Source organism: Eutrema salsugineum, unplaced genomic scaffold (genome assembly GCF_000478725.1).
Source record: "Eutrema salsugineum unplaced genomic scaffold, Eutsalg1_0 scaffold_16, whole genome shotgun sequence".
NCBI classification, from domain to species: Eukaryota; Viridiplantae; Streptophyta; class Magnoliopsida; order Brassicales; family Brassicaceae; genus Eutrema; species Eutrema salsugineum.
The window spans coordinates 1,455,919-1,482,152 of record NW_006256858.1 but is presented as its reverse complement, the minus strand read 5'-3'; the positions used below and the strand labels follow the sequence as shown (position 1 = coordinate 1,482,152).

Genomic DNA, 26,234 nt, shown 5'->3' with positions numbered 1-26,234 from the left:
TGAAACAAACGAGCCCTTTCCGTCAAAATCAGTCTGCCACTTTCATGTAGTTTGCTCTTGAAATATTAAAACATGAAAATGGACAGGACGGCTTCAAACAGAAATGATCTGCTGTCAATTTTCCATTTTATTTTAATAAAAGAAAAGGTTAATACTTAAATTGATTTATAAATAGGACTTTACAATACAGAAAAATTCACCACGCAGAGAGAAATTCCCCAATACTAAACAAAGTCCAAATGAAAATCATAAAAGCCTTAGAACAAATTATCTAAAACTTGATCACATCATAGCATTTACACTTAAGGCAACGTTGCCTGTCTTGCCTGACCAAAAAATACATTTTACATCTTCGACATCCCACCGCCACAAGCGCCGGCGATTCCTCAACCCACGACGACGCAACCTCCTCCTTCGTTTCCTCCATCGTCGACAAGCACGAGTTGATCGTTGATGACGTGTCGCTCGATGACGACGATCCTCCTCTAAACCTCCGATTAGCAACCACCGGCTCTGTCGTCCTCGCCGGTGGCTCGACTCTGAGTCTTTTACCGTTCTTGTTTCTCATCTTCGAAACTTCGGACTTGTCGAGAGAGTTTCTGTACATCTATAAAGCTTTTTCTTTTTAGGTGAGGGGTTTGATGGTAGTGATGACTTCTTAAAACAATGTATGTGTGGTATATATAGGGAAGAAGAGGAGCTAATTATGATGACCAATTAATATTTGTTGAATAAAGTAATTATGTTGTGGAGAGAGAAGAAAATGTTGTCGATTTAGTAATTAGTTTATTAATTGGAAGTGGGAAAATGGTTAAAGTACAGTAGAGACAAATATATGAAACAAAAGGCAATTCAGCACACAATGGACAATGCATTAGTGCATTTAAATCAGCGCAGCAAACCATTAATTGCTAAAATGTAGAGGGGAAGAGTGCAATGTTACATTTTTTTTAAAAAATAATGGTTTTGATTGGTAAACAAATAAATGTCGTTTTAAGAATTACTCTAAATTTTTATTTCACAAATTGTGTTTTGTATATTGAAAGCAGATTTTTAATGAAGTTCAAGATTTATCCATTTACAATAGTTTGATAAGTAGATAAATAAAATTTAATATCATTTTAATAAATGGTAAAAATAGAAAATTTTATCATTTTTCTAATATGCGTGAAAAATCATAAACAACAGTTCTAATTTAAAAAAAAATAGTTAAAAAAACTTTTTTAAAAAATAATGTGAATAAAGCTGTTTATATTTTAGAAATGGTTTTTAGTAGGTATGATTCTTTCGAAAAAACGGTTAAATGATAGTTGTTATTAGTGACAAAAAATTTGAATAGTTAACAAAAAAACAATGGGTCACATTTATCAATAATAAATGTTTTAAAAAAGTTATATAAAAAGAATTATTTTAAAATTTAAAAAGTTATAATATTAGTAATACATTTATTTATGAAACGTTTCCTTTAGACGACGGTTTCGAATGACAGCTATAAATGTGTGTTTGATTGATAATCATATAACCGTTTCGAAAATAACAATTAAACTCAATTACTTTCAATTACTTTCAAATTACTTTATGTATAATTATAATAAATTAATTTGTGTTTTTAAACATAATAATCTATGACAATTTAGAAAACGAAAGAGAATGATATATGTAACCAGTTATGGTAGATTGATTAGATATTCAAAGATGTAAAACATTAAGACTACTCATTAAGCTTTTCGGGAAATTTCCAAACGAACAATTTCAACAAAATCTTTCAATTTCTTAAGTCAAAACACTTAATATATAATAATAAATTTCTTTAATTTAAATAAAATTATCTATATATTTATTATTATTCAAATATTTTGACGATTCTTTATCACTTCTCAATTAATATATAAGATATATATTCAATTATCTCAATTATAGAATGAAAAACTGTTCATTGCAATTCTTTATCTTAGAACAAAATCAAATTATCTAATGAAAATGTAATTATCTTACATGAATATTCTAAAATAAAATGAAGGACGAAAAACTAAAAAAAAAAAATAAACAAATTAACAAGTGATTTGTTTGATTTAAGAATAATGCTTCGAACAATTTTTGGGTTCATCTTTAGGGGTGAATTCATTCACTCATCTCCTCTCATTTTAACCAATAAAATCTGCTATCTAATAAAATCAATTAAGGTAATTTACTAAAATAGCATATTTTAAATATTTTTTTAATGAAAAAACTAAACCCTAATTTAGATATAGTGAACTCAAGTATAATATTAAATTTTATATAGAATTATTAATAATAAAAATATCGTCAGCTACCTTTGTGGATCTTATGGCGACTTTGGAAAAGCAGAAATACTCTTCTCTTTCAAAAAAAACATCTACCCTGGGGAAGAAATTTGGAATACGCAAGGAAGGATGCAATGGAATGGATGAATACAGAAGACTATGTAAACCTTCATGCTGGTGTAAACAACACCGGTTCTTGTTCAAAGTTTAACCACACGTTGTGGCAAGTCCCTCAAAAAGACTGGATCAAATGCAACTATGATGGTTCTTTTCTTAATACAAGCACTGCAGCAAAGTCTGGATGGATCATTCGTGATGACAAAGGAATGTATATGGGTGCAGCTCAAATAAGAGGTCGAATCGTCTTAAGTGCGTTAGAAGCAGAACTTCAATCTCTTATTACGGCTATGCAAGGCTGTTGGAGTAGAGGCTTACGAAGGGTTGAATTCGAAGAGGATAACAAAACAGTTTTTGAACTACTTAGTGGATTGCAACAGAACTTTCATCTATATAATTGGATCAGGGAGGCACGATGGTGGAAATCACGATTTGATGACGTCAAGTTCAATTGGGTGCCGCGAAGATTCGACAAACCAGCTGATATTTTGGCAAAACATCCTTTTACTCCACTACAGAATTATGTGTTCTATTTCTATGTTCCACATATTATTACAAATGAATTACATTCGGACTTTGTACCTATCCTTCATTAATAAAAGTTTTTAGGCGAAAAAAAAAAATATATTTTTACATAATTATTTGTTTTATTTTCAGAATTTAAATAAAAAAACTAAACCCTAAATTGGAAATAATGAACCCAAACATAATATTAAATTTTATTTGGATTTATTTTTAATAAATATATATATATATATATATATATATTTTTACATAATTATTTATTTTATTTTTGGAATTTTAAATCCTCATCCCTAAATTCTAATCTTTAAATCTTAAATTCTAATCTTTATACTCTAAATCATAATCTATAAACCTTAAAAAAATAAAATAAAAATTAAACCCTAAATTCTAATCTTTATATACATTTTTAATTTATTTATATATTTTTTAATAAAATATTTGATTAAGTATTTAATTTTTTGATATTATTTTGTATTTTTATTCAAAAATAATATTATATGGCATATTCTCATTGGCTAAAATGAGAGGGGGTGAATGTATAAATTCACCCCTATAAATGTGTGTTTGATTGATAATCAGATAATCGTTTCGAAAATAACAATTAAACTTAATTACTTTCAATTACTTTCAAATTACTTTCTATTGTACTATAATAAATTAGTGTTTTTAAACATAATAATCTATGACAATTTATAAAAATGAAAAAGAATGATATATGTAACTAGTTATGGTAGATTAATTAGATATTCAAATATGTAAAACATTAAAAGACTACTCATTAAACTTTTCTGGAAATTTTCAAATGAACAATTTCAACGAAATCTTTTAATTTTTTAAGTCAAAACACTTAAAATTTATTATATTTAGTAATAAATCCCTTTAATTTTAAAAAAATTATCTACATATTTTTTGTTATTCAAATATTTTGACGATTCTTTATCACTTCTCAATTAATATATAAGAGATTATATACAATTATCTCAATTATAGAATGAAAAACTGTTCATTGCAATTCTTTATCTTAGAACAAAATCAAACTATCTAATGAAAATGTAATTATCATACATGAATTTTCTAAAATAAAACTAAGGACAAATTTTTTTTTTAAAAAAAACAAACAAATTAATACAAGTGATTTGTTTGGTTTAACAATAATGCTTCATAAGTAACTAGTTAATTTAAATAGAAGACCTCAAGGAGAAAAACAGGATACTGTACTTAGGATCCGTGTATTAAATGCTTGATAATTAAGAAGACAATCAAATTATTAAAATGATTTATAGACTGAACATTTTAATGGCAATTATGGCACATGGCTTGATTTATAAGCTCAAAATGGGATGATTTGTAAAAGAGTCCTACTTATATCTATTTTTGAATTTGCTTCACAATAATTTTTCTTTAAATATAAAAAACTGAAAGTATAACTAGATAAAAATGTCAAATACTACCATTGACCTCCATAGTCCATAAAATCTAATACCTCAGCATCAGTTATTTCCCATGTGAAGCTATTTAATGAAAATTAATGGTAGCTTTTAAACGATACTACAAGTTTTATTGTTATCTTAATCCCATATTTCCATTCTTTACGAATCTGAAGAGTGAAGGGCTTTCTTTCTTTAGTATGTTTCAAGTCATTCATTAGATCTTTATTGATCAAATTAACTATTAATGAAGTTATTAAGAAGATTGAGTTTGAATCAACGAGTGAACTTAAGCTACGCTTGAGTATAAAATAATAAAGCTGTACGTAATGTTGTATACTTGCAATGTAACTTATTAAAAACACATGAACCTCATATTGTTGTATTGAAGTATCGTCTTTAATCTCCTATCTGGTTGTAGAAAGTAAAGACAAATGGTTTATGGCATTCAAAATCAAAATACAAAGCATTTCTTCCAAATTTTGTTCATTAAAATTTAAAAGACTGGTCGGTCGTAGTCAGAACCGTTTCTATATGAATGAACTTAAATCAATCATGTGAAGGTTGAAATGAAAACTACATTTGTTTATTCAGAGAAGTTTCGAAGTGTTATACGTTTTTCCTTGCATTAATAACGAATAAAACCTCAAACCCTATATGCAGTGTTGCTTTCATTGACTCTGCAAGAGGATCGATGTCTATAGTTGTCTTGTTCTGGTTTAGGGATTCCTTGTACCACTGTCCAAACGCTCCTTTTGGACTTTTTATTCCTCTATTTACGGAAGTTTTAATAAATACATACCGCATTATCCGTTTTCAATTAAAGCCATCGCTTGTCCTAGATCATCTCTTCTTCGTCAACTTGATCCTTGATTCCATTCATTCAATAATTTGTTTTAGACTTTTCAAAATATAATGCTTCTCTTTTGTTGCTATGACATCTACATTAACAAATGGATATGTAACGTCAACTATAATAAATCACAAGATAGCTTTTATCTGTTGAATTAAATGATAACAGCAATACTAACAATTTGCACCTTGCCTAGTTGGGTTGGACTTTGGAGGTGTTCCAGATGACTTACGCCATAAACTTGGGGTTTTATGTTTTGATAAAAATTATACTAAATTTGGGTATTTGAATGTTTTAGTTTATTTTCCGGGTCAATATTTGATAGATGTGTATGTGGGTTCATCAATTAACATGAACTTATTATGTCATGAAAAACACAATATTGTGAGAATATATATAATTTGGAATTGAAGAGAAGGTTTATAGTTTGATTTTATAAGTTATGATCTCGACTACTTTTAAAAGTATGTCCATTGATAAATTCTCACCATTTTACTTGATAATTTTAAGTGCTAACTACCAATCAAATGTAGACTGAGGATACTAGTTATACGTATCTTCAAGACTGGCAACATCTGACAGTTTGGCCGAGTGGTCTAAGGCGCCAGATTTAGGCTCTGGTCCGAAAGGGCGTGGGTTCAAATCCCACAGCTGTCAATACTTTTTCGTTTTTTCTTCTTTAGCACAAATTAATTGGAATTGTGTGACCAGCTCGCCGGAGAATCATCGCAGGAAGTGTGTTCGATGGCGAGAACTTTGACGAATCGATTGGAATCTCGTTTTTTGATTCGTTTCCTTGAATATCCGACTCTGTTAGCCTCCTGCTTCACGAGTTCAAGATCCCTTCAAACCCTAGCCTACGAAGAAGTCCGATCTTCCGGAGATCGGAAGAATGAATCTACAGCTATCATTCTTCATGGCCTCCTCGGCTCCGGCCGCAACTGGCGATCGTTTTCTCGCTCCCTCGCGTCGTCTCTCTCCGTCTCCTCTCCCTCTGGTTTGCCTCTCTTTATATCTGATCGGTATCTCCAGATTTCCTTTGATTTTATCGATTCTTTTGTTGTTTCGTTAATACTAGATTGGAAGATGATACTGGTTGATCTGAGGAACCACGGGAGATCTACGGAGGTGGAAGGGATTAACCCGCCTCATGATCTTGTGAATTCCGCCAAGGATTTAGCTGATTTGGTCAAGGCAAGTGGCTGGAATTGGCCTGACGTGGTCATTGGTCACTCACTGGGAGGCAAAGTAGCCTTGCAGTTCATGGAGAGTTGTGCTCGTGGTGATTATGGTGAATCCGCTTCTCCTCCTAAACAGGTACTAGACGCCCATTTCTCTGTTAATAATTGGGAATTGGAAGAAACTGACTTTGATCTGCTTGATACTGGATTTTTCGTTTTATGCTAGTCATTCAAAAGGATCACGTCTGATAGCAACTTTGGTCTGTTCATTATTTGCTTGTCAATTCTAATGATCTAAGCAAGTTTAGTGAGCTCATTGTGTGTTGTAAGATGCCCGTTTTGTGCCTTTCTTTGAGAATGATGAAGCAAAGCCGGTTTGGTGTCTCTCTCTCTTTGATGCAGAACAGCTATGGGTACTAGACTCTGTCCCTGGGGAAGTCAAGGCAGAAAAAAGTGATGGCGAAGTAGAGAAAGTTCTGCAGACGTTGCAGAGTTTACCTTCACCAATACCTTCCCGCAAGTAAAGTCTCCTTCTTTCCGTGTTTCATGGTTGTTGGTTCACGACTAGTTGTTTCATTTACGGTCAAGTTATGATGCTAACTTTTGATTTGAAATCTCTGGTGAACGTTAGTAAATGTGGTGTATAACATCTCTCTGATTTAGTTGTTGTGTGTGGAAGGGCTTTTTTGTTTTGTTTTTTGCATGTATCAGTAAAGTAAACACGCATATGCATATAGATTAGTGGCAATAAAGAGTATGCTTATATGATTGCTTCTAGTTGATTGTGTTTCACATCAGTGAGGTTCCTTTCCGCTGCGGGGTATATAAATTCAAGCTCGTGCTACTCAAACATTGTTTTCTGATTCTAGGTGGCTCGTGGATCATATGGTCGAGCTTGGGTTTTCAAGATCGTTATCTGAGTGGATTGGCAGCAATCTCAAGAGATCTGGTGACTCAGAGACTTGGGCCTTTAACCTTGACGGAGCTGTCCAAATGTTCAAGTCTTACAGGTTTATTGTCTCTCATAAGAACCAATGATTACAAATTTACAATGATATAATGACCTCCTCAAGAGTTTACTTTCATTCATATGACTTGACTTCTCACTTACCAGAGAGACTTCGTACTGGTCGTTGCTAGAGAATCCGCCAAAAGAGACGGAGATTTCTTTCGTGATCGCAGAAAAGAGTGACCGATGGGACCACGATACGACCACACGGCTTGAAATAATTTCTAACCGAAGACGGAATGTCTCAGAAGGGAAGGTTGCAACTCATCTTCTCTGTAACTCTGGCCACTGGGTCCACACAGACAATCCAAAGGGACTCCTAGAGATTTTGAGCCCAAACTTCTTGTCCTCCACACACAAATAGACGGTGCGATACGAGAACTGCATCAGTGTTTCGTCTGAGCATCTCCAATATATCATTCCATTTATGAAGATGGAATTTTCTTCAATGTATTTCTTCATTTCTTACTCTAAAAAGAATATTTTAAGTATATTTTTAACTTTATTATTACTTCCTGATAATACATTTTATCTATAAATTTACAAATTGACCCATTAACTTATTAGTCATTGTTGTATTAAATTTATGCATTTTAAAATTTACTATCAGTTTATGTTATTAAATCATTTAAGTAACCATTAGGATTAGCCTGAAAAGGTTTCGAATTCTTTAACTTTGCTCCAACATAAATATTGACGTCATTCTTTATAGAACTATCATTTACCTTTTTTTTTGTTTTAATAAATATATGGTAAACTTTAAAACAAATAAATGGAATGTATAGTTTAAATTATATGCATTATGTTTGATATATTTTTCTTTGTCAAATTGTTTTGTACAAATATAGTACATTTAGAAATTTAATATATGGATAACTAGATAAGTATAGTAAATTTAAAACTGAATTTGTTTATCTCAAATCATTAAGTGTTGAAAAACTATTTTATAAATAAAAAAAATTATCCCATTTTTTTTATTTTAAATGGCATTCCTCCATTTTGGAGTTGAAAATAAAGTAGGATTGAATAAAATTTTTTCCAAAATAGAGAAAATAGAGTAGGATTGGAAATGCTTGAAATAGCAAATTCAATCGCAACCAATAACTTAAAATAGCATTTTGTTTCTCGTGTTAATGTTCGTTTTTCGTTTGCTTTTGCATTTCCTTTAACAATGTACAAACGTGTAAAAGTATTTAATAATGTTCTGCCAAAATTAAATTAAACTTGTTACTGTTTCTATTAGCTTCAAGCACAAGATTTAACTGATATCTTAAAAAACGTTGGGGACCCCAAACCCATATGGCTTTCATAAATTCACTCGATCACTTGTTAGTCTTGGATGGATTCCAGGTGAGTGAGACAGGGATGAGCTCTGCCATAATTAGGGGAAGCAATGCTACAACATCAGATGAGATAAAATGCTCAAAAACTGTTTTAAAAAAAATACTCAAAACCTCTTTTTTAGAATCGGACGCTTAGGCAAAAAACCTAGATCCAAATATCTGAACTGGAACCAAATTAAAATAGAGATATCGAATCCGAACTGAAATCTAGAAAAATATTCGATAGATTTTAAACTTTTATATTTAAAGAACCAGAACAGAACAGAACCGAACCGAACCAAAACCCGATCAGATACTCGAATTATCCAAAATATAATTATATACCTTTAAATATTAGTTATTTTTTTATATTTATGATATTTTGTGTACCAGATATATATTTTTTAATTTTTTAGGATTTTTAAATATATTTTTGGGTTTTGAGGTATTATGGCTTTAAGGCTGGACAAAAAACCTAGATTCGAGTATCTGAAACTAGAACCGAATCAAAATAGAGATACGGAACCCGAACCAAAATCTATAAAAATATTTAATGGGTTCTAATCCTCTTTATCCAGATATTCCAAATCAATTGGTTCCAAACCGAAATCGACCCGAATACCTGAATGCCGCAGACCTAGGGAAAACGATCGGCATAATTAACGTAATGGGCCTTAATATTTGGGGCCGGAAGATATTTGGGTTTTAACCTAACGGAAATTCAGACTATTAAAGCCAATTCTCTGGTTCGTCATCTCTCTCGCTCGCTAAAGGCGGAACAGAAAGAAACCCTAGTTTCCTTTGTCCGTTCGAAACCATGGTAAGCTCTGTCTGAAGCTTGTTATTTTATTTTCTTGGATTTCTTGATTATAAAAACTTTATAGTCTCCCGTTCGTTAGCTAGATTAGAGAATACAGTTTCAGTTTCGTAATCTTAGTTTTAGTATAACTTAGAGGGGTAGTACATGGATACATCTGGAAATCCGATTGAGTGGTAGTGTGAAATGAAAAATGTTTTTCTGAAGCAATCCTTTTTTTCGGATTTCGATCTGAGATCACATGAAGTTTCGGAAGATTGGGTTTTTAAATCAGCATTAAATTATCAATTTTGACTAGTGTTTTTAAGATACTGCATAACTCGTAATTCAAGTTGTTTTGGTGAAAAATGTAGTCGAGGAGAAAGACCAGAGAGCCAAAGGAAGAGAATGTGACGCTTGGACCTGCTGTTCGTGAAGGAGAGAATGTCTTTGGTGTTGTCCACATCTTTGCTTCATTCAACGACACATTCATTGTGAGTCACCTTCTTCTGTCGTTTTTTTTTAAATTTTCGACCAGTGAAATTTCCATTTACATTGCTGAAATTTTGTGTATCTGCATTTTCAGCACGTTACTGATTTGTCTGGACGTGAAACACTTGTTCGCATCACTGGTAAGTATCTATCGCGCGACTCTTAATCCATTGGTAAATTTACCTATCTATACATAGAATCGGTTGTTTCTGATAATATTGGTCCTTGTATACTTTAGTGAGTGTGAGATAAATTGTATTTAGTCTCTCACTTTTGAGAACTTTGATGAATTCCTTGATATCTTCTATAAACATTTTCTTTAATTAACTACGTATATTGCCGGTAAATAGATGTTCCCAGTCTCTGTTCTTTTGAGGCAGTAGTGTATAACATTAAGTGCTTCTCGTCTGCAATGGGTGTCTTTAGTTGATGTTTCTAAACAATGAAGAATCCTTTTATTATACTTTTAAAGGAAATTGCATTTGTTCTTGAATACATTATACATCTGCTTGGCTTCTAAATTGGCTGATTTGGATTTGAAATCCCTATAGGTGGTATGAAAGTGAAAGCCGACAGAGATGAATCCTCACCTTATGCTGCTATGCTTGCTGCACAAGATGTTGCTCAGCGATGCAAGGTAAGAGCCAATAATATTCACTAACAAAGCTGGACGATTTTGTTTGCTTTTTCTTTTGTTTTTTGCAAATGTGATCAGTTTGTGCAATTACAGGAACTGGGAATCACAGCCATGCATGTGAAGCTCCGTGCTACTGGTGGTAACAAGACCAAGACCCCTGGTCCTGGTGCACAGTCTGCCCTTAGAGCCCTTGCCCGCTCTGGCATGAAAATTGGTCGCATTGGTATAAGCAAATCTTCATATATAAATGGTCTTTTTTCTATGGCGTCTTTGAATGAACAGATCTCTCACTTTGTTTTTGGTTTTTTTAACTTAGAGGATGTGACTCCAATCCCAACCGACAGTACCCGCAGAAAGGGTGGAAGAAGAGGAAGGAGGCTTTGAGTTTTTTGGTCTCGCTCTATGGGCTCATCTTTCTTTCTCTGTTTCTTTTTGTCTTTTTTGTTAGATTGAAAAGAGTTTTGGATTACTATGCGTTGTTGTAGTGTCAACTCTAAAAATATTTTTCTTCCTGCTATATAAGACATTCAAAATTTGGTTTGTCATTTTTCTCATCAAAATCGTCTTGGTAGAAAGAAACAAATCTTCCATCTATAATAAGGGTCTTGGAATAAACAAGTCTCTAACATTGTTCTCGTTTTGTTTGCCTCGTAATAATCTTCTTGGATTTTAGATGTTCTATGTGCAAAGTTTTGTGATACCATATCGTGGATTTTGGATTCTCGTCCCCTATAAGTAATTTGTATATATTGCTTCTTTTAGAGTATGCATACTAAAACAACAATCAAGTATCAATCCCCATATGCGACACTAGTAGTGTGGGGTGTGTATCCTCGATCCCAATTCCGCCGTACGGAGATATGGCAGATTCTTTCTACTCTAATTTGAATGAAAATTCAAGTCTTATTCACCCTCTAATTCCATTCACAAGAAGCTGATAATACATAAGATTATTTCTCTTGAATCATGTGGCGACTTAAGTTTAAACATTAAAGGAACACATTTCTCACTAAGTCTAGTCACTCCATGCCATGAGAATCATTCACTGATCATGATCCGATATAACCGCAAAGTTTGGTTAACGAATAGTTTTTTTTTTCTTCTCTTTTTTCATTAGTTTTCGCTAAGCAATATTTCGTCCTTTTCTATCAAGGGATTTGAAAAATGGGACTCAGCTTTGTTACAGGCCTTTTTACCACAGAAAGGGCCCAGCCCAATTTAACTTCAAAACCCTAATCCTGGCGTCGAGGTATAAAATCCGCCTCCTTCTTCTCTAGTGTTACGGGATAGAAGACGAACTAAAAAAGATGCAGATCTTCGTGAAAACCCTAACCGGCAAGACCATCACCCTCGAGGTCGAGTCCTCAGATACCATCGACAATGTCAAGGCCAAGATCCAAGACAAAGAAGGTAACCATCCTACTCAATCTACATGCTTCCCTTCTAATGACTTGTTTTTCTTAAAAAAGATTTTGTGAGATCAAATCTCTTATATGTCACTTTTTTTTTTCATTTAGGAATCCCTCCGGACCAGCAGCGATTGATCTTCGCCGGAAAACAGCTCGAAGATGGCCGTACTTTGGCTGACTACAACATCCAGAAAGGTTCAGATTCGTCAAATGTTTGTGTCGTCTATTTCAATTTAGAATAGATCAATTCTTATCAATTGTTATCTTATGTGATCAGAATCCACGCTTCATCTTGTGTTGAGGCTCAGAGGAGGTATCATTGAGCCTTCTTTGATGGCGTTGGCTCGTAAGTACAACCAAGACAAGATGATTTGCCGCAAGTAAGCTTCAATTCTTCTCATTTCCACTAATTTTTTCTTGATTATTGTTTCCATTTTGTCTCGGTTCCTGATTAGTTCAAAGCACGAATTGTTTCGTTGAATTTAGTATATCTTGTGATAGAATTAAGCGTTTTTGTGGGAATTAACTTAGCTTCTCAAGCCATTTACAATGCATGCGAGGTTATAAATGTTCCCAATATCATCGTTCCATTCTCTAAACTTTGTCAGCTGGTCAAATTTCTCATCTTTCCAGATGATTTTCTTGAATGGTACATTTATTAAATGATATAGGTAGATAAATGTTCATTTTGTCTTTACACTAGCTTGTGACTCCTGATAGCTTTTGCAATTTCTTGTGTGTTTAGCTTTAGATATTTAGTTCAAGCCCATTTTTTGATATAGTCGTGTTAGTTGTTATGTCGTCTGATTTTGATGTCCTAATGTTATACAAAAATTTTAGTTTATAGATTATCCTAATGTAGTTCCACATTTGTGATTAGGTGTTACGCTCGTCTTCACCCAAGGGCCGTGAACTGCAGGAAGAAGAAATGTGGCCATAGCAACCAGGTTCGTTTCTGTTTTGCTTCTCTTGTGGTCTGTTCAATTTACCTATTCAAACTATATTTCTGAATAACATTTTCTTATGTCATCTTTCTTGCAGTTGAGGCCTAAGAAGAAGATCAAGTAGACTCATTTCAACAATCTGATCTTGCTTGCCTCTTTTCTTTTTTTGTCTTCCCCCTTGATAAAACTGTTCTGATTCAGTGGACTTTATGTTAAAAGATTATATCAGTAAAAGGATTTGGTTTTCTATTCATGCTGAATCAGTTTTGGATTTCTTTATTCCGATATGCATAAAAGCTTGTTCCGATATACTTATTCATCCTAGACGTTAGCGTAACCACGACGGCAAACGAAATATTAAATTGACGAATTTTTAAATTGAATGAGTGAAAATGGTTCTTGTACGTTGGTTCTTCTTTACTGTGAAATTAATGGTTGAGGCTTTATATGAAGAACAAATCATTCTGTTATTTACAATTAGTGAACTTTTACTATTAATGCAATATTATAGTTTAGAAACATGAAATGGCTTGAGATTTGAGAAGCTATTGAAGTTGGAAACACAGAGTCAAAACTTTTGGGATACATGAAACCGGTCGACTCTTATGTTGCTTCTTGATGTTGCTTCACTGCTATTTCATTATTTACTCTGTATACGTTTTTTAAAAAGTATTATGATTTAATTGTAATTCTAGTCCATCTAAGCAAATGGACTATGTACAAACTGAGTCAATAGAAAAGAAACACAATAAGAAGTTTATTTTCTGTTGTATCACAGACTCTCTCTTCTCTCTCTCTCTCTTAAAAAAAATAAATGAAATTTCTTAAGAAAAAAGTAAAAAAGAGTGATCATTTAGCTCCTTGGTTCATCTTCAAAGGCTTCTGCATGTTCCATGCATTGAGGCTCTCTACGGTCACAGGCTGTGACCCATTGTTGAAGACAAACAAATGAGCTTTATCTCCTACTGCCTTTGTCGGATACACTCGAGATGTTATCACTGTCTTTCCTTTTGCACCAAAGCTCTCCACGACGGAGTGATCAATCTGCATTTATTATAATTAGTGCCAAATCCTATTTGTTATTTCATCTTATATACAAAAATGTTCAGAAACAGAATGAATTCAATTTGTGACGTACCAAACTTCTTAGAGAGATCTTTCCGTCGGCTAGATCGACATCAACAAAACCAGCAAATGAAGGTTTGTACATCTTCTCCTTGGCGTCAGATCCGGTGTCTGTTTTGAGAGTTGAACTGTTGAAACATATAAAGATAAATGTTAGACACATCAACAACAAGATGGTTTTTATAGCGTAAAAACGACTTTTTGTGTTTATATATTATGATAGTTTAGTCGTCATTTTTAGATTTGAAAAACGTAAACAAACTATTGTAGTGTACATGTAGTTTCAAGATGGAAATGCCGTAAATATCAACTTTGATAATGATTAATTTTTTTCTTGAACCAAAAGCATATACTATAATTAGTGGGTTTAGGGAAACATACGGCTTGGCGTCGGAGCACATGAGGACCTTAGGCTTGTTGGTTGTGGCATCTTTGAAGACTCTGAAGAAGACAGGAGTGTATTCTTCTAGGTCAGATGTAGCCAGGGTGATCAAACCAAAAGGTCCAACGCCTCCTGTCACATTTGAACCCTTCAAATTACACAAATCTAGTGGTTTTGTTGCAAAGCTCGGGTCGAAATTTTCGGCCTTCTCTAGACTTCCAACGTTAAATGTCACATCAACATCCACCTATATTTACGTTCAGATTTTCAATCTCAAGCATTAAAGTATTAAACCCTAACATCTTGATAACTTTATATATTATGAAACCACAATAAATATTAATTACCTGAGCTGGGGTAATTCCTTGGACCTCAAAGCGTTGGCCCTTCTCCATTTTCTGGTTGTTCATTTGTACATTCTTTCCTCTTAATGACTCAATCTCTTCAATAGGCCAAAACACGAGTTGCTTACCGCTAGAGTCAAGCAAGACTGTTCTTGGGATAAGCTGAATTCCGGCCCAACCCTTTGAAGTATCATCTTCAACGGTGTCGGATTCGTTGGCCCAACCCCAAAGAATTCTTCTGTTCTTCATGTCATCAAAGAACGTCTTTGACGCATAGAAGTTACCATAGTCGAATCTCAAACCATCCCAACCATCAGGAGTGTTACCGTCTGGTCTGTAACGATCCTTCTTGGTATCATACTTTCCAAGAGTGTAGTACTCGTACCGGGTCAAGTCCAAGCTAACCTTCAGCACATGCTTGGTGTTTGGACCCTCGTAACTGAAGTCCAAACCGGTTTTCTTGTCGGTGGACACAGGGAAAAAATCAGGACATTCCCACATACCGGTTTTTTTTCTCGAGTGGATGGGACGCTTGGTTTTGACCCATTTCTTGAAGTCACGACTTTTGTACATATAAGCAATTCCTCTATGCTTTCTCTTTGAGCCCACAAGCATTCTCCAATATCCATCTTTTTTGTTAAACCAAGCTGTGGTCGGGTCACGGAAAGCAGAACCATTCTCGCCATGATTGGGTCTTACGATTGGATTATCGTCTGGTTTGATCCACTTCTTGAGGTATGGGTCAGAAAGGTCTTGTGGAATGGCATAGTTTTGGATCTGAGTCTGGTTCTCGGTGATACCAGTGTAGAGGATTACCGGTCCTTTTCCTGGTACATGTGTAGCTGAACCAGACCATGTACCGTTGATATCGAACCATTTAGAGGGGTAAATAGCCGGTTCAAGTGCTTCCCAATTGATCAAATCCTTAGAAACCGAATGTGCCCACACAATGTTACCCCAAACCGCACCTTTGGGATTGTATTGGTAGAAGAGATGGTAGACTCCCTTGTAGATCATTGGGCCTGTTTCATTTATTAATACATTATACATTAACTAAATCATATCCTGATCTTTTTGATTAACTTCTTAAAAAAAAAAAAAACTTGTGATGGTCTTACCATTTGGATCTGTTGGAGTCGAGAATGGCACGAGGAAGATTGATTGCAAACCATCAAACCAAAGGAAGTATTGGTTAGAACAATATATTTTGGTTGATATATAGGTTCATAAAACTCTTAATCAACAATAAAAAAGAAGCACTTTCTTATGTTTTCGCCGTGAAAATAATGTTACGACCAAATAAATGTATGAACTTTGAATAAGATGTCAAACTGTACCGTTGATCCAGTGGCGTGGAGGTTGAAAGTGAAAGGCGGTTCTGTGAAGAGGACTAACTATTTCCAACGATGTCGATTTAGATTGCAATTTCCTATAAACTTTGTGAAATGCATCGACGCCATTTATATTATTATTGCTTATATTGATTAATACAAACAATACTAACACAGAAACAATCTTTGAAGCACTCATTGGTGCAAGAAAAATCTATGACCACAACAAATTTTTTTGTTTGTTTTTGGTGTGTGTTTTTAACACCTCTACAAAGAGAGAGAACTCTGTGATGAAGATAAATAGTTTTTGATGCAATGTTTATATATAAGAAAAAGGGGGAAAATAGATTAGTTTAAAATTAATCTGGATCCGGAAAATAGTCTTAATCTCATGCTAAAATTAGAAGTATAATTTGGCTTTGCAATTTTACCTTTTGTGGTCTTTTTATCCATTTTAACAACCTTTTCTAACCCAAGTTAAAAGTCAAATGTTGAGGTCAATAGTTTTGATTTTTTTCAGTAGGTTTGTCAAAACTATAATGGCGTGGTGAAAGGAAAAATAAAGGATAAAGATAAAATAAAAACTAGTATGCGAAGAAACAGAGTAGATTAACTAATTGGAGCGAGACCTTTCGATGGCATGGCGTCAAGATTCAACTAAAGTTGTTACAAGAAGGAACAAGTTGAAGTTACCAATAGTCTCCACATGAACAAGAACCTTCCTTGAAGCAATGGAACCGGTTTGCATCTCTTACTACAACCTCTCTCCTTGTAACCAGTGATGCAAACTTGAAAAAACCATGGCAGTCACCACAAACCCTGAGATTCTTTGTGATTCTTAAGAGACTACCCTCTGGTGTCGCAATCAAACCAAACGCTAGCGCCAGCTTTTCGCTATGTAAAGATAACATCCCGACTTTAACCTCTTCATCGACATCGTGCAACACAAAATTAGTATCCGGGACATAGCCCGCCTTCTCAAGCTTCTCAGTCAAAACCCTGAGAGCGTCATAAATCTCCTTAGACTTAGGATGAGTCCTGTCCCCAACCTTAAACCTATGCGTTTTGTTATTAGCTTCGATCCATGTATAACCAGGGACTTTCTTTAATCCCCTTTGGTTCATCAAGTTCCTAATTTTAGCAACCTCCTTCCATTTACCGTCGTTTGCATAAATATTAGAGAGTAAAATGTAGTGACCTGGGTTCTGTGGCTGTAGTTCAAGCAAGGAGATAGCCACTTTCTCTGCCATTTCTACATTCTTATGAATCCTGCAGGCACCGAGAAAAGAACCCCATAAAGTTTCATCTTTTTCAATCGACATGGTTTCAATCATCTCTCTAGCCTCATCGAGTCTACCAGCTCGACCCAAGAGATCAATCATACAAGTATAGTGTTTCACGTTTGGCCTTGTGCCGTACTTTGGCATCAGATCAAAGATCTCGAGGCCCTCTTCGACGAATCCTGCGTGGCTGCAAGCATTAAGCAGAGAAACGAAAGTGATTTCATTGGGAGATAACCTTCTCTCTAGCATCGCATGAAACAACTCAAGAGCCTGTGTTGCTTTCCCGTGATACCCGTACGCAGCAATCATCGCGCTCCACGAAATAACGTTTCTTTCCTTCATCGAATCAAACATTTCTCTCGCAGCATCAACGTTTCCACACTTTGCATGCATATCAATCAGAGCTGTTCCCAGAATCACACCAACAGGAAAATTCATCAAGCGGATATAATCATGAAGTATCACCGCCTTGTGCAAAGATCCAAGCTTAGCACAGGCGTTAACAATGGTAACAATGGCTGCTCTATCAGGAACAATTCCTTCATTCCTCATCCGTTCGAACAAGACCCACGATTCATCAAGCCTTCCTGAATCCGCACACGCACCAATCATCACCGTCCAAGTAACAAGGTCTCTCTTAGGCATTTCATCGAACAGTTTACATGCATCATCGATCATACCACATTTCGCGTACATACCCACAAGCGCTGCACAAACATAACAGTCCAAATCCATACCAGACTTCAACGCTACTTCATGAATCAATCTACCTACGACAACATCTTTCTTATCTCTGCTAGCCCTAATCACTATCGGCAACGTGTAATTATCAAGATTCAGACTTAAACGAACAATCTGTCTAAAGACTCGCAAACAGTTGAAGAAATCGCCAGTTTTCGCAAACCCACCAACCATCACGCTCCAAGACACAGAATCCTTGACGCTCACTTCTTCGAACAATGCCTCTGCATCAGCTATCGCTCTGAATTGCGCGTATATGTAAATCAGCTTGTTTGCTACGGGAAGCTCCTGTAAAAAGCCGTTGACGATCACTTGGGCATGGATTTTTCCAACATCAACGACGCTTTTGCAGCTAAGAATCGCGGATATGTAATCCCCAGTGTCTCGGGAGGATTCGGGTAAGCTCCGGGAATCAGTGAGAGAAACAGAGGAAGATTGTTCGTGGGAATCATCGGAAACTGCATAAGCGGCTGAACAATTGGAAAATCGCACCTTGTTAATGGTGGCGTTGCTCGAGAACAGAAGAAATCTACCTCTGAGATTCCTCAACATGATCAAACATTTGTATTTAGGACTTAGGACAGATCAAACATTTGTATTTTGTGTTACGCAAATTCCGAAAAATCGAGCCAAAACAAGACCGAAATGTAAAATTTCGAAATTGCAAAATCAATTATAATTTTGAAATACTAAACCGGTAAATCAATAAACCGGGGAATCGAGAAAAAGGTACGTCACTGTATCTTTCTTCCCCATATTAGCCAACAACCTGACAATATGACCAATAGAAAATCAAAAACAAAATCTTAGATTCTCTCTAGCTATTTCTTCTTTCTCTTCTACAATGAGTGAGCAGAATCCGAATCGGGTACTCGAATCCGAGACCCGACCCGTTGGAGGCACCGAATACAGCTGGTGCAGAGCAATCACCGGCGGCACAGGCATCGCCGTCATAGCTCTCTTACTCTCCCGAACCCCAAAACTCGAAAATCTCCAAAACACCCTCGACAAACTCCAGATTTACCATCCTATCCTCCGCTCAAACATCCGTTTCGACGCATCCTCAAACTCCTTCTCCTTCGTAACCTCCGCCGATTCACGCGTCGAAATCCAGCCCTTCGATTCCGCATCCACGGCTCAGATCATCAGAGACAGCGACGATCCATGCGCCGAACCGCACAGGATCATCCTAGAACACGAGCTGAACAAGAACACGTGGATCGATCCACACCGTTGGACCAACGGCGAGGCCGGCGTGTTTTTCGTCAGCATTTACGATGTGAGAGACGGCGAGGAGAGGATACTGACGTTTCGGCTGAACACTGGGGCGTGCGATCGGACTTCGGCGGTTACGCTTCTGAGGGAGTTTATGAGAGAGACGGCGACGGCGGCGGCGGGAGACGGATGCGGTGGCGGTGGAAACGGTCCCGTGGCGGAGACGGCGGGGTTAGGGAAGGCGATAGAGGAGATGGTTCCGAGTGGGAAAGGGAATAAACCGTTCTGGGCGCGTGGAATCGACGTGCTGGGTTACTCGCTGAACGCATTTCGGTTCTCGAATTTGAGTTTCGTGGACGCAGAGGATTCGAATCGGAGGTCGCAAGTGGTGAGGATGAAACTGGAAAGAGATGAGACTCTCAAACTTGTGGCTGTGAGTGTCTCTCTCTCTCTCTACATTCGTCTTTAATTATTGGCTGCGTATTTGCTTACTATTATTATTGCGTATTGTTTAAGAGTATATTGATATTTTTGATTCCAGTAATATATCTACCTGCAGTATATAGTGTACTTTAACGCTTTATTTATGTAAAATGTTTAAAGGATTTTGATTTTTATTTGTATAACCATTTTCCGAGAGAAAACAAAAATGTCAGACTCATTTTATATGAGTTTTGGCTATTAGCTGATATGATAAGTTGATAACCAAATGTTGGTTTGAATAATTAGATATGAATATTATTAGTCTCGCCATGCCTTGCGAGTTATAGAGATGCTCAAAATGACACACTCTAAAACAGAAAACACATGAGAGTTTTTTTTTTCTTTTTTTATGGGAAAATATAGTTCTTTTAGTAGTATACATCTCAAGATTTTCCCATTCATTATATATGTTCACGTTCGTTTCCATTCAAAAAGATATCTATGGGAAATAAAGAAAACATGAATTGCATGCCATCATGACAGGCATTTATAAATGCAAATAGTTAATGTTCGAGATACGCTTACATTTGATTTGTAAAACAAAAAGAACAAGAAGAAGGTCTTTGGTTTGTGCTGAGAATTTGGAACATTCAAACCATTGCAGGGATGCAAGGCAAGAGGGATAAAGCTATGGGCAGCTATAGCCGCGTCGGGGCTGATCTCTGCGTACTCTTCGAAGAAGCTACCGCAAAACCAAGGAGAAAAATACGCCGTGGTTACTCTTTCTGACTGTCGTTCCATTCTCGAACCTCCTCTTACTCCTAATGACTTTGGTAATCCCTCATTTTTGAAATTACAATACACCAATTCATATTAATATATGTGTTTTTAGATCTTCTCAACAATCTTTCCATGAGGCAACATATATATATATATATACGTTTGGAGATTGTTTGTTATCTTTGTGTTATAATTGCATGACATAATAGACGTTTTTGATAATGTTTTTTTTGTTTTGTGTTTATTTCAGGTTTCTACCACTCAGGGATCCTTCACACACACGACATAACCGGAGAGGAAAAGCTTTGGGACTTGGCCAAGAGATGCTACGACTCTTTCACATCCGCAAAGAACTCAAACAAGCAGTTCACAGACATGTCGGATCTCAATTTCTTGATGTGCAAGGCTATAGAGAACCCTAACCTCACGCCTTCCTCGTCTCTAAGAACCGCTTTCATCTCCATATTTGAAGATCCCGTGACAGACGAATATACAGAACCTGCATTGGTTTCTGTCGCTGTTCGAGATTACATCGGATGCGCATCGATTCATGGCGTTGGACCATCCGTTGCGGTTTTCGATTCGCTTAGGGACGGTAAATTGGACTGTGCGTTTGTGTATCCTTCGCCGTTGCATTCGAGAGAGCAAATGGATGGGTTGATTCAACATATGAAAGCTATTCTTTTGCAAGGATCAGCTTCTTCCTTTTGATTTGTTTGTGTTTTGACAAAAATCCAAACTCTCTCTTGCGTCCAGAGGCATAGATAAATATTTTATGAAGAAAAATAAATCTACCTCGTATGTTGCAACACACATATGCGTACGTTTACCATTACTATAATGAGTGCGGAAAACCCGAACCGAAAAACCAAAATATATCCTTGAATAAACCGGATGGTTTTCGGTTGAAGAAACTCTAGTAAACTACATTTGCGGTGGATAACTAACAAATCGTTCACCTCAATCGATTTTCTATATCCAGAGAGTGTAATTTCAAGTTAATGAATTTTCAGATGTTAAAATTAGATTATTTTTTTTTTGTGTTTTAATCATGGGAAATGTGGAATGAACGAATATGGCGGATTCTTGTTTAAGAAGAGCGCTAAAATAAAGGCTAATCTAATGGCTGAAAGATACATAGCAACACAACAAACTCCAAACTATTTTTAGAGCACAAGAGTTTAATTTGCCACAAAAATCCGAAATTTAATTACTTGCCTCGTTTGCTAGCTATTGTCATTTTGTTTTTGTGTTCAAAGCATTCTTTTCAGAAAAAACAAATCAAACGTAAAAAAGGTTTTAACTGTGAAAATGGCAACGGATGGGACGGATACAACAGCTTTTCCAGAAGGCGACGCAGAAGCTGAATTAAATCCTAGCCAAAACACGAGTTTCGAAGTAGATCCTGTTTCTTCCGAGATCGCTTCTGATAAGGTATTATACTTTTATAGGTTTTTAAAAAAATCAAAGTTTTAAACACATACCGTAAAAAAGATCCTTATTGGTATAGTTATTGGAGGAGTTGATTTTGCATGCGTTTGAATGGTTAGAACTTTATAAGCTCTGTATGTGAATTTGTATTTATATTATCTTATGTTTTTGGGGTTTAAAATTTGGAAAGGTACAACAAAACTTGGAAAGGAAGGAAGCCGCAAAGGCAAGGAGAGACGCCGCACAAACGCTGAAAAAGACGATCATAATATCAGCGGTGATCGTGGCCGTAGCCGGAGCCGCCTTCGCTATCACCAAAAAATTGAAAGAGAAATGATTTTTATACACAAGTTGATTCTCAATTTTCCTCTTTAATTATGTAACATTTATTTTTTCAACAATATAAGAAAAAAAAAACTCTATATAATTCTATATTTATCTCCTTATTTATTACTGTGATATGTAATTTTCGAATTTAATAATGCAATCGAATATTAATGATCTACCTTCTTTGAAACGATTACAAAACTATGTTTTGGGTATTGCGTTTAATGAATGTTAATAAAGTTGATAATATTTTTTTTTAAAAAAAAAATTGAAACTAGTATGATTCAAAAATTAGAATTCATGAAATCATGATTTAATCATCTTTAAAATGTGTTCAAAACCTATACCAACATAATATTTTTTTTGTTAGTTTTGTTTTGTGAATTGTGAAACGCAACTATCCAAGGAAAATTTGTGAAGCCCAATGGGTATATAAGACAGATATGAGGCCCAAATTGATTGTTGAAGGTCCCATTAAAACCCTCACTTTTTTGGCGCCATCTGAAGCTTTTTAACTCCCGCCCAAATTTCTCTCCATTACTTTCTCAAAGCCAAATAAGCTCAGAGGTCAAAAGACCAAATCATTAGCAACTTTCGACGAGCGATTCATCTTCTCAAATCAGGTAAATTTTCTCAAACAATTGTATTTCTCTATTGCCGAATATGAGTAGACTTCTTTTTCCTTGGATTGAATTTAATCGGAGATTCTCAAATCAATTTTCCCACTTTTTTTTTTTCTCACCTCCGCGATAAAATTGTGATTACCAGTTTATTTGTTCGTCTTCCGATTTCATCCTCTGATGTTGAATACGAAAACTAATCAGTGATTGATTGTTTTTTTTTTTTTTGATTTTTTAAATTTCATTCAGTATCCAAATTTCAATCTCTAACTCAAATCTTTTGAAGTAGATTCATCAAATGGATACTTCAAGTCCATCAGCTTTTGTGAACGGAGCTCTCTTGAGGCGATACATTGGCCAGAAAGTCAGAACCGTGGTTCAAGTGATCGGTTCCGACATGGGATCTGTCGTCGGAAAATCTACTGATGATCTTCAGATCTTTGTTAAGGGATCGCCTCCTGCTTCTACTACTACTTACCTCGAGGTCATTGGAATTGCAGAGAGTGAAAACTCCATTCGAGCTGAGACTTGGACCAATTTTGGGATCAGCTTTGGTAATGCACTGATTTCTTTCACTCTTCTTTTTTTTTTGAGTTATAAAGCTTGCTGAAATGTTTCAATGCAATCAATGAAACTCGAACATTTATCTCTTGGATTGTTCAATGAATAAGATTATCTCTGAAGATGTATCGTGTTCCATTTTTATGTCTTGAGATTTGCTTCTTATTTTGTTTTTGTTTTGTAGATGCACTCAACTACAACGAGCTGTGTAAGCTAGCAAATGGGGAATTCAAGCATTTGTTCATCTAAGGATGATGATCATTTGAAGCGATTTCTATTATAAACTTTTTTGTAGATTCTTATGATATGCTTTATGTATCTGATCTCTCAACTTTCTGCTAAAAATATCTGATACTTGCCTATTTTAAGAACCTAACTAAGCTTCAGTTTGCTGTTTTATTATAATATAAAATTCCGATGAAATTTTTTCTCCATTGTCATACTTCAATCGGGTTGAATAAGCTGGAACGTACCTGGCACAACCAGTACCAAGATACTCGGCACGTTTAATTCAAGCGAAATCATCGAGGTGACTATGGTAGAACTTATTCGCAAACTTGGTATCAAAGTCTTCAAGAACAACAGCTGAAGTCTGAGGGTTGCAACAATGAAATATCATGTTATACCTTTTTCACTCTAGGCCATATTATTCAGAACCACATAACATTAAGCAATAAGTATACTTTTCCTGTCATATTCAACGACTTTTGTAACAAAGTTATAATGAGATGAAATCACCAATGCTCACATATCAACTGAGAGTGAAGTATATTTGAAGAGTTACTATCTCTTTCAAATTGTCTTTCCATACATCTACCTTTTTCATGAATGCCATCCATCCATGGAGGTATTCCAGGGTTTGTAATATCAGCTGAAAGAATCTTGATGTTCTTTGATGCAAGTGAATCCTGAGCTATCTTTAAAGCATCTAGTGTCATGTTTGTAATCGAAGAAACCTAAAGCTGAACACCAAAATTGGAGATTAAGTCGCCTAGGGCAGATTCATATGATCTAATGAATTAAGTAAGAGTTTTAGATTATAAGGAATTTATCACCCTAGTTTATGAGTAAACAAGTTATTATAAATTGAAACGAAAAGATTGTTAAAAAAAAAAAAAAATTCTGTTCAGAAATTGGTCTCACAATCAATCTCTTATAATTGTTATCACTATTAACAACATTATGAAACAACGTACTTGTAAGAAGTTTATCAAAAGCATTAGATTTCAATATTATTTCAACGTTGTTCTTGCAGTATTACTACTATTATTGATCTGTTTTCAGTTGCTATCGAATCCTCCTCGCGCTATCAAGCCTATGCCTCTTGGCCTCTCCATCGAGCACAACCTTCATGTGAACACTACCTACACCATCCTACGTTTCTACCACTTTTATTTATTTGTCTTGATGCACATAAGACTTGAGTCCATCTAAGGTCGAGATATAGGTACCTGAAACAAAACAATACCAAAAGATTTATCAAATTATCATTGTCCGTAAATTAGAGTCAAGAGAGAATGAACCACACTTTTTCTCATCTTTGGGAAAATAGCCTTAGCATTTTCCACATCTGATCTTCACTATTTCAGAATTCATAGCAAGAACAAGTCTGTCTTGCTTAACTCTTCCCCCAATATAACATGAGGTGAGCATCAAGATCCTACCATCAAATCACAATCCTCATGTTCACAATTCTCAAATTCGTAAATGGCCAACCTTTGAAATTTAAATAGGCTAAAAAAGAATAGATTGGGTTTCTGCACATATTTTGAACATGACATTTTAATCCAATATTCACATCTTTCTTAAACCATCTAAACCAATAAATCTATTGAAAATGAGTCCAAGTATGTGCTTAATCAATGTGTTCATCACCGGCTCTGGCTACAATGCAAATTTAATCATAGATGAAAAGATATTGACTGCTGTTGATCTCAACGCAGACTAATGACTCCTATTATTGCCTCTAGATCAAGTTTCGAGTAAGGTCTTGAAAATAAAACGAGAACCTGAAACTTCTGAAAAGAAATATTTATGAGTCATTCAAACAAGACAAGAATGCATAATTTTGTACGTACACTCTTAAGGAATAAGTCCTTGTTCATGAATGTTTGTTGTCAGGCTTTTAGCTGATATGAGGTATGAGGAAAGTCTGCAGGTCTGGCTCAGCACGAGAGATTAGTTTTTAAGTTGCTAAAGTTTACTATTTTGATGTCATTTTCTTTTAAAACAAAACTGTTCGCATCTTTGTTGTAGAAAACGTTATTTTTTTTTTGTTTGAATAAATTTAACATTCATTCAAAAAAAAAATGTTTGTTGTCTCATCAGGAGGTATTTGTATGGAAAAGATACATTTGGGAAAGAAAAGAAGAAAAAGAAGTGGCTTCATACATTATAAAGGGAAACTTTCTCCACAATACCCATTGAATCCAAAGAGCTCAACAAGTTGGAAGAGAGATGTAAGATACTCAAGGAGTTGGATGGTCTAATTAATGCTTCAGATTCATCATGCCACCTTGTGTTTGAATCCAAGTTGATCTTATATGTGGTTAAACCCCTTTTTTGTCACATAGGCTTAATTACCATGCATGTTTTTTTTATTGCTTTAGTAGGGATTTGTACAGGTTTTGGATTCTGAGTATGCATCATACATGGTGCTCCGATTTTTAGGTTT

General features: G+C 35.2%; 9 protein-coding genes and 1 non-coding gene across 11 annotated transcripts; 7 read left to right on the top strand and 3 right to left on the bottom strand.

Moving 5' to 3' along the window:
* Nucleotides 1-118: 118 nt before the first annotated feature.
* On the bottom strand, nt 119-640 carry LOC18020843. The gene has a single exon (XM_006403728.2). The coding sequence runs from the start codon at nt 605-607 to the stop codon at nt 272-274; it is 336 nt and encodes a 111-aa protein (XP_006403791.2). The 5' UTR covers nt 608-640; the 3' UTR covers nt 119-271.
* Nucleotides 641-5,784: 5,144 nt separating this feature from the next.
* On the top strand, nt 5,785-5,864 carry TRNAL-UAG. Its single transcript has one exon. It is a non-coding gene; the product is annotated as a tRNA-Leu (tRNA).
* Nucleotides 5,865-5,894: 30 nt separating this feature from the next.
* LOC18020842 (protein ABHD11) lies at nt 5,895-7,936 on the top strand. 2 transcript variants are annotated; one of them, XM_006403727.2, is made up of 5 exons: nt 5,898-6,204; nt 6,286-6,524; nt 6,796-6,908; nt 7,258-7,398; nt 7,503-7,936. In XM_006403727.2, the coding sequence occupies exons 1-5, from the start codon at nt 5,952-5,954 to the stop codon at nt 7,759-7,761; spliced, it is 1,005 nt and encodes a 334-aa protein (XP_006403790.1). In that variant the 5' UTR covers nt 5,898-5,951; the 3' UTR covers nt 7,762-7,936. The 2 variants fall into 2 exon arrangements, with proteins under 2 accessions (XP_024013834.1, XP_006403790.1); XM_024158066.1 differs by having other exon boundaries at nt 5,895-6,524.
* A 1,469-nt stretch (nt 7,937-9,405) lies between these two features.
* On the top strand, nt 9,406-11,204 carry LOC18020841 (40S ribosomal protein S14-3). The gene is made up of 6 exons (XM_006403726.2): nt 9,406-9,539; nt 9,890-10,009; nt 10,102-10,147; nt 10,559-10,644; nt 10,738-10,867; nt 10,961-11,204. Exons 1-6 carry the CDS (start codon nt 9,537-9,539, stop codon nt 11,026-11,028), a joined length of 453 nt encoding a protein of 150 aa, XP_006403789.1. The 5' UTR covers nt 9,406-9,536; the 3' UTR covers nt 11,029-11,204.
* A 696-nt stretch (nt 11,205-11,900) lies between these two features.
* Nucleotides 11,901-13,268, top strand: LOC18020840 (ubiquitin-60S ribosomal protein L40). Its single transcript, XM_006403725.2, has 5 exons — nt 11,901-12,054; nt 12,162-12,248; nt 12,331-12,433; nt 12,934-13,000; nt 13,095-13,268. Exons 1-5 carry the CDS (start codon nt 11,952-11,954, stop codon nt 13,119-13,121), a joined length of 387 nt encoding a protein of 128 aa, XP_006403788.1. The 5' UTR covers nt 11,901-11,951; the 3' UTR covers nt 13,122-13,268.
* A 407-nt stretch (nt 13,269-13,675) lies between these two features.
* LOC18020839 (beta-fructofuranosidase, insoluble isoenzyme CWINV2) lies at nt 13,676-16,397 on the bottom strand. Its single transcript, XM_024157929.1, has 6 exons — nt 16,186-16,397; nt 15,967-15,975; nt 14,852-15,870; nt 14,504-14,751; nt 14,136-14,250; nt 13,676-14,041 (listed from the first exon to the last, which is right to left on the bottom strand). Exons 1-6 carry the CDS (start codon nt 16,376-16,378, stop codon nt 13,847-13,849), a joined length of 1,779 nt encoding a protein of 592 aa, XP_024013697.1. The 5' UTR covers nt 16,379-16,397; the 3' UTR covers nt 13,676-13,846.
* A 395-nt stretch (nt 16,398-16,792) lies between these two features.
* On the bottom strand, nt 16,793-18,850 carry LOC18020838 (pentatricopeptide repeat-containing protein At2g33760). Its single transcript, XM_006403723.2, has one exon. It carries the CDS (start codon nt 18,753-18,755, stop codon nt 16,869-16,871), a length of 1,887 nt encoding a protein of 628 aa, XP_006403786.1. The 5' UTR covers nt 18,756-18,850; the 3' UTR covers nt 16,793-16,868.
* A 38-nt stretch (nt 18,851-18,888) lies between these two features.
* On the top strand, nt 18,889-21,415 carry LOC18020837. The gene is made up of 3 exons (XM_006403722.2): nt 18,889-19,851; nt 20,506-20,674; nt 20,872-21,415. The coding sequence occupies exons 1-3, from the start codon at nt 19,048-19,050 to the stop codon at nt 21,330-21,332; spliced, it is 1,434 nt and encodes a 477-aa protein (XP_006403785.1). The 5' UTR covers nt 18,889-19,047; the 3' UTR covers nt 21,333-21,415.
* A 439-nt stretch (nt 21,416-21,854) lies between these two features.
* Nucleotides 21,855-22,441, top strand: LOC18020836. The gene is made up of 2 exons (XM_006403721.2): nt 21,855-22,055; nt 22,243-22,441. Exons 1-2 carry the CDS (start codon nt 21,933-21,935, stop codon nt 22,387-22,389), a joined length of 270 nt encoding a protein of 89 aa, XP_006403784.1. The 5' UTR covers nt 21,855-21,932; the 3' UTR covers nt 22,390-22,441.
* A 500-nt stretch (nt 22,442-22,941) lies between these two features.
* On the top strand, nt 22,942-23,994 carry LOC18020835 (replication protein A 14 kDa subunit A). The gene is made up of 3 exons (XM_006403720.2): nt 22,942-23,002; nt 23,289-23,553; nt 23,745-23,994. Exons 2-3 carry the CDS (start codon nt 23,298-23,300, stop codon nt 23,807-23,809), a joined length of 321 nt encoding a protein of 106 aa, XP_006403783.1. The 5' UTR covers nt 22,942-23,002; nt 23,289-23,297; the 3' UTR covers nt 23,810-23,994.
* Nucleotides 23,995-26,234: the final 2,240 nt, after the last annotated feature.

Excerpts from the sequence above, each read along its gene's own strand:
- LOC18020843 (XM_006403728.2), bottom strand. The coding sequence starts at position 607 with ATGTACAGAAACTCTCTCGACAAGTCCGAAGTTTCGAAGATGAGAAAC.
- LOC18020842 (XM_024158066.1), top strand. The coding sequence starts at position 5,952 with ATGGCGAGAACTTTGACGAATCGATTGGAATCTCGTTTTTTGATTCGT. Across the intron at positions 6,525-6,795 it reads CCGCTTCTCCTCCTAAACAG|CTATGGGTACTAGACTCTGT; the intron begins GTACTAGACGCC and ends GATGCAGAACAG. Across the intron at positions 7,399-7,502 it reads CAAATGTTCAAGTCTTACAG|AGAGACTTCGTACTGGTCGT; the intron begins GTTTATTGTCTC and ends CTCACTTACCAG.
- LOC18020841 (XM_006403726.2), top strand. Across the intron at positions 10,010-10,101 it reads CATTCAACGACACATTCATT|CACGTTACTGATTTGTCTGG; the intron begins GTGAGTCACCTT and ends CTGCATTTTCAG. Across the intron at positions 10,645-10,737 it reads ATGTTGCTCAGCGATGCAAG|GAACTGGGAATCACAGCCAT; the intron begins GTAAGAGCCAAT and ends GTGCAATTACAG.
- LOC18020840 (XM_006403725.2), top strand. The coding sequence starts at position 11,952 with ATGCAGATCTTCGTGAAAACCCTAACCGGCAAGACCATCACCCTCGAG. Across the intron at positions 12,249-12,330 it reads TGACTACAACATCCAGAAAG|AATCCACGCTTCATCTTGTG; the intron begins GTTCAGATTCGT and ends TTATGTGATCAG. Across the intron at positions 13,001-13,094 it reads AATGTGGCCATAGCAACCAG|TTGAGGCCTAAGAAGAAGAT; the intron begins GTTCGTTTCTGT and ends TCTTTCTTGCAG.
- LOC18020839 (XM_024157929.1), bottom strand. The coding sequence starts at position 16,378 with ATGAGTGCTTCAAAGATTGTTTCTGTGTTAGTATTGTTTGTATTAATC. Across the intron at positions 14,752-14,851 it reads AAGGAATTACCCCAGCTCAG|GTGGATGTTGATGTGACATT; the intron begins GTAATTAATATT and ends ACGTAAATATAG. Across the intron at positions 14,042-14,135 it reads AGATCTCTCTAAGAAGTTTG|ATTGATCACTCCGTCGTGGA; the intron begins GTACGTCACAAA and ends TAATAAATGCAG.
- LOC18020838 (XM_006403723.2), bottom strand. The coding sequence starts at position 18,755 with ATGTTGAGGAATCTCAGAGGTAGATTTCTTCTGTTCTCGAGCAACGCC.
- LOC18020837 (XM_006403722.2), top strand. The coding sequence starts at position 19,048 with ATGAGTGAGCAGAATCCGAATCGGGTACTCGAATCCGAGACCCGACCC. Across the intron at positions 19,852-20,505 it reads AGACTCTCAAACTTGTGGCT|GGATGCAAGGCAAGAGGGAT; the intron begins GTGAGTGTCTCT and ends AAACCATTGCAG. Across the intron at positions 20,675-20,871 it reads TCTTACTCCTAATGACTTTG|GTTTCTACCACTCAGGGATC; the intron begins GTAATCCCTCAT and ends TGTTTATTTCAG.
- LOC18020836 (XM_006403721.2), top strand. The coding sequence starts at position 21,933 with ATGGCAACGGATGGGACGGATACAACAGCTTTTCCAGAAGGCGACGCA. Across the intron at positions 22,056-22,242 it reads CCGAGATCGCTTCTGATAAG|GTACAACAAAACTTGGAAAG; the intron begins GTATTATACTTT and ends AAATTTGGAAAG.
- LOC18020835 (XM_006403720.2), top strand. The coding sequence starts at position 23,298 with ATGGATACTTCAAGTCCATCAGCTTTTGTGAACGGAGCTCTCTTGAGG. Across the intron at positions 23,554-23,744 it reads CAATTTTGGGATCAGCTTTG|ATGCACTCAACTACAACGAG; the intron begins GTAATGCACTGA and ends TTTGTTTTGTAG.